General features: G+C 47.1%; 1 protein-coding gene across 1 annotated transcript in view; it reads left to right on the top strand.

The window, feature by feature from the left end:
* The first annotated feature begins 316 nt into the window (after positions 1-316).
* LOC147607716 (BTB/POZ domain-containing protein At4g01160-like) overlaps positions 317-19986 on the top strand; it is a 37369-nt gene continuing 17699 nt past the window's right edge. The window contains exons 1-2 of the mRNA XM_086790642.1: positions 317-327; positions 455-573. Of these exons, the coding sequence (XP_086646768.1) occupies positions 463-573 (111 nt within the window). The 5' untranslated portion in view covers positions 317-327; positions 455-462. The remainder of the gene's footprint in view (positions 328-454; positions 574-19986) is intronic.

Below are 19986 nucleotides of genomic sequence, written 5' to 3' on the forward strand. Positions count from 1 at the left end.
TTGACGCTAGAGGTTTTGAGTATACACTAGTATACATTAGTGTGTGAACCTACTAAGGTTGGCTACCCAGTGCGGAAGCGTGTGAATCAAACCTTGAAGAGTGTTTCATGCTATCTATTACATATTAACCATGGACAACCGAGGCACAAGGAGAGGAGAGAAGAAAAGAAATCTTAGATTTCTAAAAAATAAGAGGAAAAATCCCTTCTATTGACCTTTTGTATTCCGATTGACCTTTTATATTCTGGCTTCCATTTTTGCGTTTCGCTTCTTAATATCTTTTACATACCGCAGCAACGCAGGGGTTGAGATGTAGGAAGTGCCAAGGTATAAAGAAAATGGTAAGGAATCTTCTCATTTGTCTCCTTTTGAGCCCCATGGAGCAACAAAGGCCATATTTTCGGGTAACAGTAGTTGCTGGTGTTTTTTGTGCACCTGCTGGCTTTTCGTGCAGATTGCGAGATGCCTCCTGCAAACATGCCGAATTTCGGATTTGCGTTTGACAATCCCCATTTTTCGGATCGCCTGCTTCAGTTCTACGTGTCCCCGTCTTCCCTCTCATCGGATAACGAGGTGCGGAACGCCTTCTCATCTCACTTATTAAAAACTAAATCCTGAGTTTCTTAAGAACCATGTGGCCTCCGTATGCGAGCTTTAAGAATGGCCACGCCGATAGGCAAGTACACTGCAAGAGCCGCATCACATTTTGCCATGGAATGGTGGTGGCGGGCAGACTCGGGGCACACCCGATCACTCTTCCGCATAGTCATCATGTTACAGTGGTACTAGAGCGTCTAGGTCACTCCATGCATCAGTCATCAGCTTTGTGCATGTGCGCTCAGTGGTTCCATTTATAGGTCTTGCATATAGCGTTAGAGTAGGCGTTGTGCCTAACGTCAAGCCTAGGGAAGCCATGTATCCCTTCAGTCTGTTTCCCCGACATGGGCAAGATGATGGAGAGCCTTGAAGACATGAAGGAGAGGCATTGGTGAGAGTTAGAGTTTTGATAGGAGGAGTTTTGGCGAACACAAGAGGAGCTCCAAAAGCAGGTCCATCAAAAGGAGGAAAATATCGTAGCTCGGGATAAATGGATACAAGAAGAACGAGAAGTCAGTGAATGTGAAGAAGAACATTCAAGGGAGCAAGCATACGAAGCATGGAAAAGCCATATCACCAAGATGGCGATTGGAGCAAGTGCATGCACATGTAATTTCCAGAGCAGAGTTGCCTAGGGTTAGGGAGAAACCTTTGATCGAGAGCATTGATCCAAGTTTGGGAGAGCTTCCAAGGTAGGAGGAGTTTGTGGATGATGCTATCACAAATTGGGAGATTCCATCATAATCATTTTGGGGTGAATGAGAACCCAAACCCGAACCACAGTGCTAGCAAGTAGATCTCTCTAAATCCGAAGGGGAGAAGGATGAGGTAAGCTTATTAGTTTGCAAGGAGTTTTAGAACAGTCTCTTCAAGTTTGATAAGGAAGAGGATGAGGCTACATGTGATGTAGAAGATCCTATAAGTGAGCGTAAGAGCTTGGAGATTGAGCTGGTGGATATGGGGTAGAGCCTATAGATGGATCAAAATAGAAGTGGAGAAAAAGTGCATGATTTTCTTGAGTGCTCCAACCCGAACTACAGAGCCAAGAGGTAGATCTCTCTGAATCCCAAGAGGGGGATGATGAGGTAAGCTTATGGAAGGTCTCCTTGCACAATATCAAGGATGATCTCCCACCTCAGCTCCCACCCAGTTGCCCTGAGGATCATCGCATTGAGTTGGTTCCCGAGATAGAACCGCCGCCCCTATCACCTTTCTAAGGCCTTCCACTTATCTCCCATATCCAGGTCCAAAGAGCCATCAGAAAAGGAGCCGAATGTGCTTTGATCTATGTCTATAGCAGCCAGCAGTTAGTTTGCTGTTCAACCAACAACTCCTTTGAAGCAAAGGATGGAAGGTCTCCTCGCACAGTATCGAGATATTATGCCGAAGGATAATCTCCCACCTCAGCTCCCACTCAATCGTCTTGAGGATCATCGCATTGTGTTGGTTCTCGGGATAGAACCGTCCGATAAATTTTCCTATTGCCTTTCTAAGGCATTGGAAGGCAAACTAGAGCAATAGCTTTCCCAGTTACTCCAAGCTGGATTTATCCGGCCCTCATCCTCGCCCTTTGCTACAGCCACTTTATTTGTGCAAAAGAAAGACAAGTCTGCATGACTATGCATGGACTATAGGGGACTCAATAAGCTCACAGTAAATAACATGTTCCCCATGCCTAGAATTGAGTATATCCTTGGGTGACTCCATGATGCTAAGTTCTTTTTGAAGATAGATCTCAAAAGTGGCTATCTATCAATGATCATCAGGTTCGGAACTTTATGGTTGACATTTCAAAAACAGAAGTTATGGTTGTATGCTCTTAGTCTTGGTTTTGCAACCTCTATCTTTGAATGTCCAAGAATGACCCTTGACCCACCTTTATATAGGAAAGTGATAGCAAGTCGGGTTTAGGTCGGCTATGTTGGATTATATATCATCTCCAGAGGGTCTACTGCATCGTTTTCATGCTTGTAGTGGCCATTTATGAGGCCCTACATGTGCATATTTATTTAGGTATTTTCCCCTATTTTTTAATGCTTTTCAACTGGCCGACCAGCTCTCCTGGGGAGTATATAAGGGCTGTCCCCCTTTCCCCCATTTCATCTCATTCTTTGCATCCTGTTGAGGTCATTAGTAGCTGCTTCTGCTTCGTATCATTGTACAACACCTACGGGCTTCCTTCCTGCTCAATTTTCAGCAATAAACATCAGTTTCCAACATTTACAGGTCTTGTACCTGGGTCTACATCTGTGTTTTCTATTTGCTTCACTTTCTTTCATGGTATCAAAGAAAAATGCTGACCTATGAACAGAAGAGAGCTGCGTTTTCTGTTTTGGAGCAGAGGGTTCGATAGTTTGTTGCGTTTTCCACAGATTTCAGCGTGGAAGGTGCTGCGTTTTCTTCTGGGAGCAGAGGCTTCCTCAAGGTATTACACTAACCAACATGACACCTACCTAGCCTAAATGCCACCTCTACACTTCCCATCGACACCTCTCCTATCTTACAGCTCGGAGAGATCTTCCTTCTTCCTCTCCTTTCAGTTTCCCACCCTCCCTCCCTTTCTTCTTGTTGTGCACAACTTGAGAGGAGGACATGGCTTCATGAGGTTTCTTGTTAGGGGCATGGCTTCACGAGGTTTCTCTATTGTTGCTCCTCCTCCTGTTGATTCTCGAGCACCATCACAACATGGATCCCTTGCTCCCGCTCCACAGGTGGTTCCTATTCCCAATCTTTCCTCTCTGAGTTTCTCTCATCCAGGTCTTGCTCCCACCCCTATTCATATACCATCTTGCAATCCTCCCCAAGTCAGTGACTGCATGAAGCTTATAGCAACCAACTATCATACTTGGTCTTTCTACACTCAGTTGTTGCTAGAAGGAGCCAGTGTGTGGATGGCTATCTCCATATGTCACTTGGTGGACCCTGCTTTGAGAGCATATTGGATGCTCGAGCTCGTCTTATCATCATCCATGATTCCATTGCATGACTCCGTCTATACTACCATCAGATGTGGACAAAGATCCAAAGGAGGTATGGGAGAGTTTCGACAGTGAAGATTGCCAAATTGGAGTCAGATCTAGAGAAGCTTACAATCAATGAGCTAGATAACTTGACTGAGAAGATTGGAGAGTTCACCTGTATCAAGCTGCAGCTTGAGGAGTATGGGAGCACCATCAACAATCCCATCCATAAACTACTTGGTAAATTGCCTGCTTCCTTTGATTCTTTCAGGGATAATATTTATTTCCTTGATCCTCTCCCCCTTTTTGTGGAGGTCGTGAGTTATCTCCACGACAAGTGCATGCTTCGCGAAAAAGGCAAGTCGGAGTCTGCTTTTGTTGCCTATGACAAGGCAACAAAAGGGAACTCCAACAACTACATCAACAACAAAAACAACAACAGATTTCCTTGGAAGTATGGATGCGGGTTATGAGCTCTGCAAAGTCGTCGACGATGCGGGAGCATATTAACAAGTTGCAGGCTCTTCAGCAGGAAGTTCTTCAGGCTGGGAAGGAGCTATCGTCAGAGGACATGGCCATAACGTTGCTGTCACACTTGCCCTCTCAGTACTCAGCATTTTACTCGTCTTTGATTACTAGTGGCAGGCTCAGCACCATCACATGGGAGGAGCTTGTGCCCATGGTGCTGGACCAGAAAGAACGATTTACGAGCCCTCCTCAGGGCAGAGGTTCGGAGGCCTTAACTGGCCAACGGTCGAAAGGCCGTAACACGGGCAAAGGGAAGGCTTCAGCAGAGAAGTCTTCTGAGAAGAAGTCTGTTACTGACCGCGAGAAACTAAAGGCAGAGAGAACCTGTAAAGGTGGTGGACACCGATGTTTCATTTTCTTCAGGCAGGGAGGAGATTGGAGGACTCTCCGCAAAGGATACTCGGGAGTGGATTCTAGACTCCAGGCACATGACTCCTTCCCGTTCTGATTTACAGGATCTCTGCAGGTGTTCTGGTCACATTCTTACTGGGGATACGTCCACTATCCCAGTTCACAGTGAGGGCAGGATGGAGATAGTTCCCGATGGAAGAGGGGGGAAGCATTCCTCCCAGGTGTTGTATGTTCTGTCGCTTGGTTTTCATCTGTCGTTAGTGCATCAGGTGTGCCAGACTGGCGTACGGGTGGAGTTTGATGAGCATTTTGTTGCTCTCTGGGACAAAGCAACAGGCCAGGTAGTTTGGGAAGGCGGAGTGGAGAATGGAGTTTACAAGCTTTCAGCACTCTCTCGCCCAGGTCCTCAGGTTTGTGATGAGTGGCAGTCTGGTAATGGCCACTTAAGTGTGGATACGCTGCAGGTGCAGGCTTTCCGAGACCAGATGGTGGATAGCTTGCCAGTTGATGGCAGCAGTTGGCAGGAACTTTCCAGTACTGATGTTGGTGGTTCTTGTGTTCGTTAGTCAGAGGAAACTGAACAGGTAACATATGCTCCGATGTCTCGTAGCATTCGGGACAAAGAAACTCTTGTAGATGAGGATGTTCTTTCCACGGGGACCTTTCGGAAAGCCAGGCAGGTGGCAGTTTATTACTTGCAGAAGGAGGTGGTTTCTTTAGGCTTTGTGGTTCCGGATTCAGAGGGGGTAGTTGACAGGTTTCAGAAGGCCTTGCGTGGTCTTCAGCAGGTTTCCAGGACTTGGTTATGCACCGTAAGGTGTTGATCCTTGTGAGCAGTGTGATGCCTCTTTGACTCAGAAGCAGTGATGAGGCAGTTGAGCTCATGGTTGCCGATGACTCTTTGGGAGACAGGATTGCGCTTCCTGTGGTTTCTGTGGCAGGCGAAGGATCATGGACTCTTGTACACAGGAGGGGGATTGATTGATGGAGTCCAACTCCACGGGTGGAGTGACTCAGTTTGGGGAGGAGATCCGGACACGAGGAGATCTACTTCAGGCCCAGGAGCAGGAAGAGGCAATCATCTTTTGCCTTATCGACGACAGAGGCAGAGTACCGGGCTGCTTGTGATGCTGCTTGTGAGGTGGTGAGGTTGCAGAGGTTGCATTGCAGGATTGGGCTTCCACTGGAGGAACCCATGGTCATCCAGAGGCACTTTGTTCGTGAACAAATCGTTGCTGATGACATCTTGCTAGAGTTCTGTTTGACGGAGGACAGTACAGTGGACCTCTTCACACGAAGTTGCTCTCTTAGGATTTGCTCAGCGGCACCCCAGCTCCCTGTGGTTGGTTTCACAGCCAGGAGCTGAGAGGGGGTGTTAGAAGTCATCTCCTGTCTATATCTATACACCAGGGCCTCTGTTGTGGGTGTGCCCGCCCTTATTAGGTGTTTTCTCATTTTTCCCCACTCTCCGTATTTTTCCCTATTTTTTCAGTGGCATGGGAGGCAGTCTTGCAATGGCAGGAGGACCTTGAACCTGGTGGACTGCATCTGTGGAGTTCTGGAGGTGGCCGACTGATTTGCATGAGTCGTGGACTTCCCTGATGCTGGCCGACCCCCTCTACTGCTTGCCGACTGAGTATTTTCAGTCGTGGGGATTTTATGTGTCCTGTCGGCTGCCTTACAGCAGGCCGACTGCTGATGGGGGGCCATATAAAATGGCCCCCAGCCCCCTTGTCATCATTGTATCATTTCCGGGATTCTTGTGTATATAGAGTAGAGTTACACGCCTCTCTCTCTCTCTCTCTCTCTCTCTCTTGTGCTGTGATTTTTTGCATTGCGTTTTGCTCGTGTTCCCAGATCTGGTCATCATCTCCGCTGCGTATTCTGACAAAAGGAACTAAAAGAAGAGGAAGGAGGATAAATATGTGCATGAGGAGGCCGATGTTGTATCCCATAGCAGTGGAGTGCAGAGAGAGATTGCAAGAAACACAGTTGTAACGTAGGCTCTCACAACCACAATGGGTGGTATATCTTGAAGATAACTGCAATGTTGGCTCTCACAACAACCACAATGGGTGGCTTATCTTGAAGATAAGATAAGAGATAAGGGTTTAAACCCAAAATTTTTAGAGGTGGCTCACAACTTAAGGCATGCAGTTTTCGGGCAGGTTTAGAAACATTTTTTTGGAAAACCTCTCTTCAGTCTTGAAAAAGCAGGCAAACCTCAGCTTGGGAAAAAAATCCGTGGATGCTAATCTTGTGACCATTGTTTCTAGATAGGTGCCTTGCCCTTGCATTATGCATAAAAAGGGTGGAATCTTGACGGGCACAGATGATGAAGAAGATGGAGTGTAGGTGCCGGCAACAGCAACAGCAGCAGCAGCAGCACATATGGTACCTGATAGGGTCAATGAAGTGGTAAAACGCTGATGTGCTGGAGCTGACAGGTGCAGATGATGAAGCAGATGGAGTATAGGCGTCAGCAGCGGCGGCAGCAGCACATATGGTACTTGATAGGCTATTTTCCCATTTTTTCTGTGGCTTGGGAGGCAGCCCAGAGGCGGTTGGAGGACCCAGTAGCTGGCCGACTGCCCAGACATCAGTCGTGGAGTATCTTACTGCTGGCGGACTGGATGTATGCAGTCGTGGACCTCTGTTTTGCTGGCCGACTGATGATGCAGTCGTGGAGTGCCTTTTTCAGTAGGCCGATTGCTCATATGGGGGCATATAAATAGGCCCCAACCCCCATACCATTTGTGTATCATACTCGGGATCTTCTTGTGTATATAGAGCAGAGTTACACGCCTACATCTCTCTCTCTCTTGTGCTGTATTTTTTCTGCATGTGTTTTGCTCTTGTGTTCCCAGATCTGGTCATCATCTCCACTGCGTATTCTGACATGGTATCAGAGCCTAGGCGCTAGATAGTTCTTGGGATTTGTGTGAGCAAGAGGGGGACTGTTGTGTGGTTGATTGGTGGACTGTTTTGGACTGTTCGGGAAGAGGAGAAGCAAGCGGATGGCGGGATGATTTGCTGGTGGACAGCCACTTGCAGGTATTAGTTCTTCTTTGTTCCCACCCACCCACTAATACCTGCAAGTGGCTGGTGGACAGCCACTTGCAGGTATTAGTTCTTCTTTGTTCCCACCCACCCACCCTTTTCAGAATACATCCCCGCAATGGCAGATCTGTTTGAGATGGCCGAGAGGCATGTGAAGATCCCGACACTCCCCACGTTCCCGGTGGACCGTCAGTTGGACGGGAGCAACTACGGCATATGGAAGGTTATGATGGAATCTGTTCTGGAGTCTTACGACCTCGCTGATTTCGTCGTTGTTGGTGTTTCTGAAACTCGCAGCAGGTGCCCGGGGGACTAGGGCCTTTGACATTGTTGATACCATCAATGCATATTAAAACATTTAAACATGGCGACAGCCTTAACACATATCCATCATCACTTTGCATAAAACATAAAGCTGGGCAACACATCCACAAATGCTGAAAATGGAGCTTGCACGTGTGACACCGCATAGAGGCCGGAATGGGCCGACCCCCCCCCCTTGGAGTATTTTATTACCCAAGGAGAATAATATCATGTACAAGCTTTGAGGGCCTTACTTTCCCCATGGGAGATGCCGGATTATTCATATACAAATGCCATAACACAGCCCAACACAAGGCTACCAAGCCGGAACATAGGCTGTAGAAATGCCGAGCCAACAATATAATCCATATACCTCCGTGTGGGTACTGATTCTTCCCCAAAAACCACGGGTCTTCATGCAATAGAGCTGGTACAGCAGGTTCAGCTCTCCATTCAGCCGGAACAATAGGTACAATGGCCAGTACAGTAGGTACAATGGCTGGTACAGCCGGTACAAGGGCTGGTACAGCCGGTACGGGGACTGGTACAGCCGGTACGGTGGCTGGTACAGCCGGTACGGTGGTTGGAACAGCAGGTACACCAAGTACAAATGCTGGTACAACAAGTACAATGGCTAGAAATCATAATAAATGATTGAATACCCTTGCCTTCAGTATTTCTTCGCGATGGAAGCCTCCAAAACAGTCCCCAACAGTCGGTATTCTTCATGGGCAGCCTTCAAGAGAGAGAGAAAGAGAGTAGCCATCATTAGGGCAGCCTTCAACGGTGGTAGAGGCTAGTGTGCAGCAAGAGAGCCTCCATTAATGAGGAGAGAGGGCTCCAATTTATAGATTTGGGCCTCCCATGAGCTAAAATGGCAAGAGAAGGCTACGATGACAAGTGGAGAGCCACACAATAGCTGAAGTGACAAGTGTGAGGCCACTTGTCTCACTTTGATCCCTTTTTCTAACAAGTGTCAGGCCACTTGTCTCACTTTGGTCCACTTTCTTGCCACATGTCCCAATCTAAGAGATGGGTCCTTCCATAATCTTTACTTCTAAAAATATCCCAACTGGTAGACATTCTGTCATAGGCACTTTGCCAACTCTTGGTATGTGCTCAATTCCAGATGTAATGACGTGAACAGAATTTCCATCGGAGTCGGGCCAAAAATAGCAACTCTCCTAAATTTTAGGAGTGTGGTCCTTTTGTATTCTAGGATAATCTCCCATTCCCAAAGCTTGTACTTTCCGAATATTTAAACATCCTGGAGTCCACCAGACCCCTTTCAGACTGGGAAATGTCCAGGCTGGTGACATCCTCCTCAACTTCTTAAAAGTTGTCTGCAACTTTAAGCTTCAAGCCATATATTCAAGATATAATCATGTCCCATCGATTGGGCGAGACGAGACAGTCTCAAAAATCCAATATAACTGAAGAATCCATGTCCCAAAGAAATGGGCGAGACTAAATAAGTCTCCATAATACCAATATCAAAATCATGTCCCAAGATAAATGGGCGAGCAAAAACAGTCCCATAAGTCCAGATATCATAATCCATGTCCCAAGATAAATGGGCGAGACAAATCAGTCCCATAAGTCTAGATATCATAATCCATGTCCCAAGTAAATGGGCGAGACAAAACAGTCCCATAAGTCCAGATATCATAATCCATGTCCCAAGTAAATGGGCGAGACAAAATAAGTCTCTTGCCAACAAGACATCGGTCCACATGACCCTTGGCATAGACATAAGCCCCGTCGTGTCCACTTTACCGTGTTGGTACTCTGACCACACACCTTGGATGAGAGGTGGGCTCAAGTAAGATAAAACAATCACTCGCAAGCATAGATAACCTGGTGTTCCATAAGCATTTCTGCTACACATAGTTTATAGGCATTTCGGCCACCAACTCACACTACCCTCTCAAGTGCCCATGTTCCCTTCCATCTGCTCTCCATTGTTCCACCCACACATGGTAGAAACAATCTTCAAGAGAGCACGTAGGACAAGAGAACACTACACAGGGTATATTGTGCTCGACACTACCCTCTGAAGTGTCCATGTTCCCTTCCATCTGCTCTCTATTGTTTCACCCACACATGGTAGAAACAATCTTCAAGAGAGCACGTAGGACAAGAGAACACTACACAGGGTATGTGAACCATGAGTTTCATAAGTCCAATGCATCCCAAATAAATGGAGCCAAAAAGAATAATCCATCCGAGTAAAAGGGAATCATAAACATAATCCATAAACCTGAGGATGGATCCAAATCCTAGAAAAGAAGTCCAGGAATCCATAGACCTGTATACCATAATCCTTGTATACCATAACTCTTACCACATACGCCGTGCTAACCACACACCTTGGAGTAGAGGTGGACTTTATTCATAAAAGCATCATATCAATGAGATAACCAAAGATTTCTTCTCTATAAACTCGGACAGATTCGTCCATAGAAATTGCTTGTGAAGCCCAATATCTATATAAATCTCGTCCAAGAAAGAAATCTCCATAGATATAATCTATCCCAATCAAGGGAGCCATGAAAAGAATTCGTCTCATTAAAGGGAGCCATAAACAATGTTTCCTTGAAACCATCTCAAGGCAAACAACACCACCTTTCTCCTTGCATGGCTATACAAGGGTTAGTGAACATAAAAAACACTTCATAGTAAATAGCAAAAGCACCAACTTTGCAAACTCAAAGTATACTTAGCTTTTCTTTGCTAGGTTGATCATGAAGCCAAAAGAAATATCTCGTCACCATATCCTTAAGATATCCTGAGATATATCTCCATATAGCTTGCCTGTAAGCTTGATAATATAATCCACAATATCCATATGGAAAGAGTGCTAAACGTGTGCCCATAAAGCCAACTCCACACTTCCAAGATAAATTTTGTGAATTCATAAATCCTTAGATCAACAAGCTGTCTACTGCTCATGCTCTTGCTTCATAAGCTATGAAGCAGCTGGCCATGCTTAACAGCAATGATGGTAAGTGTGGTCCCCACTTGAGATCTTTTCTCTTTTCCTTATTGATAGAAGGAAGCCTCCGCTTCCAAGAAAGCCTATGCTCTGATACCAATGTAACTCGCACGCGGGTGCCCGGGGGACTAGGGCCTTTGACACACTTGTTGATAACATCAATGCATATTAAAACATTTAAACATGGCGACAGCCTTAACACATATCCATCATCACTTTGCATAAAACATAAAGCTGGGCAACACATCCACAAATGCTGAAAATGGAGCTTGCACGTGTGACACCGCATAGAGGCCGGAATGGGCCGACCCCTCCCTTGGAGTATTTTATTACCCAAGGAGAATAATATCATGTACAAGCTTTGAGGGCCTTACTTTCCCCACAGGAGATGCCGGATTATCCATATACAAATGCCATAACACAGCCCAACACAAGGCTACCAAGCCGGAACATAGGCTGTAGAAATGCCGAGCCAACAATATAATCCATATACCTCCGTGTGGGTACTGATTCTTCCCCAAAAACCACGGGTCTTCATGCAATAGAGCTGGTACAGCAGGTTCAGCTCTCCATTCAGCCGGAACAATAGGTACAATGGCTGGTACAGCCGGTACAATGGCTGGTACAGCCAGAACAGTGGCTGGTACAGCCGGTACGGTGGCTGGAACAGCAGGTACACCAAGTACAAATGTTGGTACAACAAGTACAATGGCTAGAAATCATAATAAATGATTGAATACCCTTGCCTTCAGTATTTCTTCGCGATGGAAGCCTCCAAAACAGTCCCCAACAATCGGTATTCTTCATGGGCAGCCTTCAAGAGAGAGAGAAAGAGAGTAGCCATCATTAGGGCAGCCTTCAACGGTGGTAGAGGCTAGTGTGCAGCAAGAGAGCCTCCATTAATGAGGAGAGAGGGCTCCAATTTATAGATTTGGGCCTCCCATGAGCTAAAATGGCAAGAGAAGGCTACGATGACAAGTGGAGAGCCACACAATAGCTGAAGTGACAAGTGTGAGGCCACTTGTCTCACTTTGATCCCTTTTTCTAACAAGTGTCAGGCCACTTGTCTCACTTTGGTCCACTTTCTTGCCACATGTCCCAATCTAAGAGATGTGTCCTTCCATAATCTTTACTTCTAAAAATATCCCAACTGGTAGACATTCTGTCATAGGCACTTTGCCAACTCTTGGTATGTGCTCAATTCCAGATGTAATGACGCGAACAGAATTTCCATCGGAGTCGGGCCAAAAATAGCAACTCTCCTAAATTTTAGGAGTGTGGTCCTTTTGTATTCTAGGATAATCCCCCATTCCCAAAGCTTGTACTTTCCGAATATTTAAACATCCTGGAGTCCACCAGACTCCTTTCAGACTGGGAAATGTCCAGGCTGGTGACAGTTCCACGGCCGGAAGTAGAGGAAGGGGAGTTACCGTCAACCGGAAAGGACCGGGAGGCTCAGACACAGATGTGGGATCGTATCAACGCCAAGGTCCGTTCGTTTATCTTTCTGAACTGCACACCGCAGGTAATCAATCATGTAAAGCATATGACGCTAGCCAGAGGTATATGGCAGCATTTGGCTTCTCTTTACAACAGGATATCGCCCATGAAGAGGATTTCCTTGGAAGTACAGATGCGGGTTATGAGCCCTGCAAAGTCTTCGACGATGCGGGAGCATATTAACAAGCTGCAGGCTCTTCAGCAGGAAGTTTTTCAGGCTGGGAAGGAGATATCATCAGAGGACATGGCCATAACGTTGCTGTCGCACTTGCCCTCTCAGTACTCAGCATTTTACTCGTCTTTGATTACCAGTGGCAGGCTCAGCACCATCACGTGGGAGGAGCTTGTGCCCATGGTCCTGGACCAGGGGGAACGATTCACGAACCCTCCTCAGGGTGGAGGTTCGGAGGCCTTAACTGGCCAACGGTCGAAAGGCCGTAACACGGGCAAAGGGAAGGCTTCGTCGGAGAAGTCTTTTGAGAAGAAGTCCGTTATTGACCACAAGAAACTAAAGGCAGAGAGGACTTGTAATGATTGTGGCAAGAAAGGCCACTATTGGAGGCAGTGTCCCAAGCGGAAGACCGAGAAGGGTGAAGATTCCTCAGCAGCAATCATGAAGACTCCGGCTTTTGTGCACCTGGAGGTGATGGACACCGATGTTTTATTTTCTTCAGGTAGGGACGAGATTGGAGGACTCTCCGCAACGGATACTCGGGAGTGGATTCTCGATAGTGGTGCTTCCAGGCACATGACTCCTTCCCGTTCCGGTTTACAGGATCTATGCAGGCTTTCTGGTCATATTCTTACTGGGGATACGTCCACTATCCCAGTTCACAGTGAGGGCAGGATGGAGATAGTTCCCAATGGCAGAGGGTGAAAGCATTCCTCCCAGGTATTGTATGTTCCGGCACTTGGTTTTCATCTGTTGTCAGTGCATCAGGTTTGCAAGACTGGCGTACGGGTGGAGTTTGATGAGCATTTTGTTGCTCTTCGGGACAAAGCAACAGGCCAAGTGGTTTGGGAAGGTGGAGTGGAGAATGGAGTTTACAAGCTTTCAGCACTCTCTCTCCCAGGTCCTCAGGTTTGTGATGAGTGGCAGTCTGGTAATGGCCACTTAAGTGTGGATACGCTGCAGGTACAGGCTTTCCGAGACCAGATGGTGGATAGCTTACTAGTAAAGGGCAGCAGTTGGTAGGAACTTTCCAGTACTGATGTTGGTGGTTCTTGAGTTCGTGAGTCAGAGGAAACTGAACGGGTCACTTATGCTCTGATGTCTCGTCGTGTTCGGGACAAAGAACCTCCAGTAGATGAGGATGTTCTTTCCACGGGGACCTTTCGGAAAGCCAGGCAGGTGGCAGGTGATTACTTGCAGAAGGAGGTGGTTTCTCTAGGCTTTGTGGTTCCGGATTCAGAGGGGGTGGTTGACATGTTTCAGAAGGCCTTGCGTGGTCTTCAGGAGGTTTCCAGGACTTGTTTATGCACCATAACAGGTGTTGATCCTTGTGAGCAGTGTGATGCCTCTTTGACTCAGAAGCAGGATGGTTCATTGATCTGGTTGATGGACACCAGATTGGACGGGAGCTTCTTGATGAGGCAGTTGAGCTCATGGTTGCGGATGACTCTTTGGGAGGCAGGATTGCGTTTCCTATGGTTCCTGCGGCATGCGAAGGATCATGGACTCTTGTACACAGGATGGGGATAGTTACACGCCTACATCTCTCTCTCTCTCTTGTGCTGTATTTTTTCTGCATGCGTTTTGCTCGTGTGTTCCCAGATCTGGTCATCATCTCCGCTGCGTATTCTGACAGTAACGTGGCGATGGTGATGTGGTAGATAACATCACAAGGTCACCTTACAGGCTTGGAAGGATGTGACTAACTTTTGAAAAGCTTTTTAAATACTAAAAAGAGGAGCTTTTATTATTAAAAAGATGCTTTTTGGACTATAAGTGAGTTGTAAAACGCTTTTCTCAAGTGCTTTTGGGCAAGAACTATAACATGCACGTTCCTAAAAGGTGAATTTGGGCATGTTCCTAGATTCATCTAGGTATATAATTCAGCTGTATTAGCGGACGTGCAGATTTCACATTGTGAAGTTTTCGTCCGAGTTACGGCCAGTTGATATTGTGCTAATTCTTGAAAGAGTGCACAGAGCGGAAGCAGAGTGGCACTAGAATGTGCTGAACAGAGAGTGCAAGAGAGAGAGAGAGATATGGAGCAAACTATGCTGAATATATTGAACCAAAACAGTCCCACGCAAGAGACACTGTTAGTCTCATAAGTGAGGGAGCAAAATATGTACAAGACTGAATGAGAAATGAGAGGCAAGCACCCACTATTTATAGTGGGGAAGTGCTGGCCGACTGGAGCTCATAAACAGGCCGATTGGAGCTGTTGGACATGGCCGACTGAAAAAATGCCAGAATGGTTGGGAAAAATCCCAGAAAATAGTAAAAAGGGGTGGCCAGTCCACAAGCAAGGGCCATACAAAAGGGGACCAAATGGGCACCATAAAAGAGCAGAAACTGGGGATGAAAGTGCTAACACCCCCTCTCAGCACCAGATGCTGAACAAACTCCGAGAATCCGAAGATGAGGAGCCAAGGAAGCCTGAGAAACCGGCTTGGTGAACAAATCTGCAGCATTCTCCGCGGAAGGACAATACTCCAAACGCAAATCTCCAGCAAGAACTCGTTCACGAACATAGTGATACTGAATCTCAATGTGTTTCGTACGAGCATGAAACACAGGGTTCTTGGCGATGGCGATGCAACTCTGATTGTCACACCAAAGAAGAGTAGATCCGGTAGGAGGATAGCCGAGCTCCTCCAATAATCTCCGCAACCATATCGCCTCACATGCAGCATAACAAACTGCACGGTACTCCGCCTCGGTAGAGGAAAGCGCCACAGTAGGCTGCTTTTACTGCTCCAAGAAATGGCTCCAGACCCAAGTGAAAAAACACAACCAGTGGTTGAACGCCGTGTATCTGGATCTCCAGCCCAGTCTGAGTCAGACCATCCAACAAGAGTGCGTCCTTGGCCATAAAAGATGCCAAAATCCAGAGTGCCAGGCAAGTACCAAAGAACTCTGAGAGCACACCGCCAATGCTGCTGACAGGGTTTGGATGAGAAGGAACTCAATAAACTGACTGCGAAGCATATGTCCAATCGGGAGTAGGTCAACGATACCAAACAACCGACGAGAACCCGATACTGTCCCTGATCAGTCCCTGGAGAAGCATCAAGTGAAGAAAGCTTCTCACCAATATCCATAGGTGAAGATACTGGTTTGCACCTAGTCATCTGAAATCTGTCGAGAATCTCCCGAGTGTACTTCTGCTGAGAGAAGAAAATGCCCTTCGAGGTCTGCCAAATCTCAAAGCCAAGAAAATAATGCAAGAGGCCAAGATCTTCATCTCAAACTCTGTCTCCAAAGCATCCATAACAGAACGGATCCGCACAGAATAAGAACCTGTAAAGATGAGGTCATCAACATAGACTACAATAATAACAATCAACCCCCTCTCAAGGAGGATATAAAGGTTCGAATCTGCATGAGAACGGCGCAGGCCGAGCTTCTGAAAGAACTCATCAATCCGGTGGTACCAAGCTCGCGGAGCCTGCTTTAGACCATATAAAGCCTTCTTCAGCCGGTACACATGATCCTGTTTGCTCGGAACAACAAATCCTAGTGGCTGATCAATATAAACCTCTTGTGTAAGCTCTCCATTCAGGAAAGCCGACTGGGCCATCTACGATGTCCTGCAAGTGCAAGAACGGTGCGAATGGTAGTCATCCGGGCCGTCGGAGCGAAGGTCTCATTGAAGTCGACACCAGGGCGCTGAGCATAACCCTTGGCAACCAACCTCGCCTTGTGCTTGTCCAAGCTGCCATCAGCTGGGAACTTTGATTTGAAAATCCAACGCACACCAATCACCTTACGCTGCACAGGCCGAGGCACCAAAATCCAAGTGCCATTCCGTTCGATAGCATCCAGCTCTGTCTGCATAGCATGATGCCAAGACTCATGTGAAAGAGCCTCGTCTATAGAAGTGGGATCAGAAGGACCATTAATGATTGTAGACATAAGAGCATAATTAACAAACATGTTGCCCTCATGAATTTGTTTCCCTGTAACTCTGGAAGAACGCCGAAGAGAACCAGGCGGAGGAGCAGAAGGAAGCTCACGTAACCTAGAGTCACGAACTGTCTGATAATACCAACCAGGTACAGATCTGCTCCAACTTGCCGGAGGAGGAGCAGGGTCATCATCATCTGACTGAGTATCCTCAGCTGGAGGTGTAACAGTAACAGCAGGAGCAGGAGGAGGAGAAGGAGGTGCAGGAAGAAGAAGCTCACCACCCCCTCTGAAGATGTAGGAGTCTCGTCGAACACCACATCACGGCTCACAACAACTTTACCGGCCTGAGGATCATAAAGACGATATGCCTTGGACAAAGTGCTGTATGTCATGACCCTGTGAAATTGGAACAGCACAAGTGTGGGCATGGTGGTCGGTGAGCAAGATAAATATTTCACGATTCATACTTGGGGGCCCGGACAAATGGTAACGTGTGGACATCCCCAAGTGTGAAGGGGGACCAAGGGAATTAATATTTATAATGTTTTAACCTTGGGTGGCCCCTAGGCATAAGTGGCCCCTAGGGATAAGTTTTAATAAACTTAAAAGGGCCTTAGATATTTTTATGGATAATTTTGGGGGAGGAGCTATTCCATTTTTGGAGGTACACGCCTCTTTCCCCTCTCCATCTCTCTCTTGCTTTTTGGAAAAAGAAAGGAGGTCAGCTGGTTGCGTGAAGGAGAGGATGCGCAGGTTGGCTGCGTGGCGACCAAGTAGAGGCTGCTGCACGTCATCTGGCGGAGGGCTGCAGGGCGACCAGGTACAGGCTGCTGCACGTCATCTGGCGTAGGGCTGCAGGGCGACCAGGTACAGGCTCCTGCATGTCATCTGGCGCAGGGCGACTAGGTACAGGCTGCTGTATGTCATCTGGCGGAGGTGGCTACAGGGCGACGAGGTACAGGCTGCTACTGTGTGGGCAGCTGCTGCAGGTGCTGTCCTGTACGGACAGGTGCAGGCGCATCATATAGGCTGCTGCAGGACGAATACTGTGCTGGCAACGCATCAGACAGGCGGCTACAGGTGCTGACTTGTACGGACAGGTACAGGTGGGTACTGACAGCCCTGTCCAAGAGGTACAGACGGGTACAGTGCAGTCCCTTGCAGCTGGTATAGGCGGCAGTGCATCATACAGGCGGCGGCTGCAGGTGCTGACCTGTACGGACAGGTGCAGCGCATCTTACAGGCGGCTGCAGGCGCAGACCTGTACGGACAGGTACAGGCGGGTACTGCAGTCCTGTCCAGCAGGTACAGGCGGGACAGTTCAATCCTGTACAGTTGGTACAGGGGGCGCATCATCAGGGTACAAGCGGCGCATCAAAAGGGACAGCTGCAAGTACAGTTCTGAGGCGGTTGCAAGTACAGACTGGTACGGTCAATCCCTCCGGTGCAGAACTGCGCATAACAGTTGGTAAACTCTGAACATATCTTTCTTTCTTTCTTTCCACTGGCTTATGTCTGCTACAGAGTTGTTTCTTCTGGCCCTTTGTGAGAGGAGGGGTATGGCAGTTTGAAGGGTGGAAACAGAGATTGGACAGTGGATTTGTATTTAGGCCGAGTTTGAAGCCATGAACATGGAACAGCCAGATGCGTGCTCAAGGCTGCCCTGTTGTATTGTCTTGGTTGATTAGAGGGAACCACGGTGTGTTGCTTTTGTGGGACACAGATCTGTATGTGAATCCTCTATGCTAAGAGGTCTTGAGGGCTGCTAGATTGGACATGCAGGTTTACTTTCCGTGACTGGCTTTGTTGTACTCAGTTAAACTTTCCATTGAATTTGAATAAAGAAATACCGAAAGGGGCGCCAAGCTTTGGGGCCAACAGGTGTCATTTTCCTTGTTGTTCTGGAGCATTCTAGCTCCTGTTCATTTGTTATTTGACTGGACTACTTTTGGAAAGGTGACTGCTAGTCTACTGCATTTTGGTTTCTACCAGAGGCGGGTTTTAAGGTTCCGTTGCCGGGACCCATCATCAACTTTCTTAAGGGGGTGAGCTCGTGGTTGTCTCGAGGAAAGTCATTGCTGAAAAATTCAGCAACATGTCAGACACGGAAGATGAATATTTTTATGATGAAGAGGAAGAGCAAGAGGCCTCTCTTGAGAGAAATGAATTCGAGGATATTCTTGCAGGAGAACAGGTTGCAGTAGATGCACAATATGAGGATGTAACACAGCCAGAAGACATGCCTAGTAAAGAGGAAGATGATGCTCAGTTTAAAAATCGTTTGGCAGGTGTAATGGTGCAGCTCACTCAAAGTGAGAAGTTTGCTGAATTTATGAGATCCCGTTCTGAGCCTGAAAAGAAGAAAGTGCATTCTAAGAACCCACCTCAGGGCAATAGTGGTGCCTTCCCACAGGATCCTTCTTTTGGACAGTTTCCGAACATGCAAAACACTTTTGGTGCAAACTCACAGAGTTCCTTTTTCGGACAGCCATCTATTCCACAGCAGTCAATGCATCCAGGCTATTTTGGTGGTGGCTCTGTGTTCCAATCCATGACTGGGGATTATCCTCAGGGAGGCATGGGTATTCCAGGGAATTTTGGAGCTAGTTTTCAGCCTGGTATGCAAGGGAATATTTATGGTGGTATGCAGTCCGGAATGCAAGGAAACATGTTTGGGGACATGCAGCCCGGAATGCAAGGAAACATGTATGGGGGCATGCAGCCCGGTATGCATAGTGGTATGTTTGGAAACATGGCTGGAATGTATGAAATGCCAGGTGTGGGAACTGGCAATGTTGATCCTATGATGGGCATGAATGCCGGGGGTAGCAATCTTGCGAAGCCACTTCCTTACGATAATCTAACGTCTATGGGTAAGGCGAAGGATTATAAGGAAGGGGGAGCTGCAGTGAAATTTGACACGTTCAGTGGGGCTAAAGATAAGCTAAAGGCACTTACCTTTTTACAGCAGTTTGACGCTGCTTTTTTTGGTGGTAATTACACGGAATCCTCTAAGGTGAGAAAAGCTGCGACTTTTCTCAAGGGCAATGCATTGCAGTGGTGGTCCACTCTTCGTTTACAGGGCATAGCACCATCTACTTGGATACAGTTTAAGCAGGTGTTCTCTTCCGTATGGCTCGCATCTACTTTTGAGGTGGATGTAATGACAGCATGGCACAAGTTGGATGCATCAAAGTATGAAAATCTTGAGGATTATAATAGGAAGTTTTGGGAAGCTTTACTCCCAGTTACTTCCTATCGTGTAGTGCCTTTGTCTGAGCAGGTGGAGGAGTATTGTTGTGGGCTGCCCAAGGAAGTGCGTGACTATTGCATAAAGACTGGAGTAACAAATATGTCGCAGATGATAGAGAATGCTATGACAGCAAATGCGTTACTCACTGGGGTCTCATCTGGGTTTAAAGGAAGTAAAAGCTCAAGCAAGAAATCTGAAAAGTCAGGGCATGCTTCGCGTGATGCAAAAGGGTCTACTGAGAAGCGGTATAAGAAGTTACCAATGCCCAAGAGAACTCCTGAGGAGAGACAAGCTTTGATGGATGCTTGGAAATGTTTTTACTGTACAGAGGAGGGACATATGTCTTTTAACTGTCCCA

This window comes from Cibotium barometz, chromosome 55, assembly GCF_041138505.1.
Source record: "Cibotium barometz isolate CiBa-2024 chromosome 55, ASM4113850v1, whole genome shotgun sequence".
In the NCBI taxonomy this organism is placed as follows: Eukaryota; Viridiplantae; Streptophyta; class Polypodiopsida; order Cyatheales; family Cibotiaceae; genus Cibotium; species Cibotium barometz.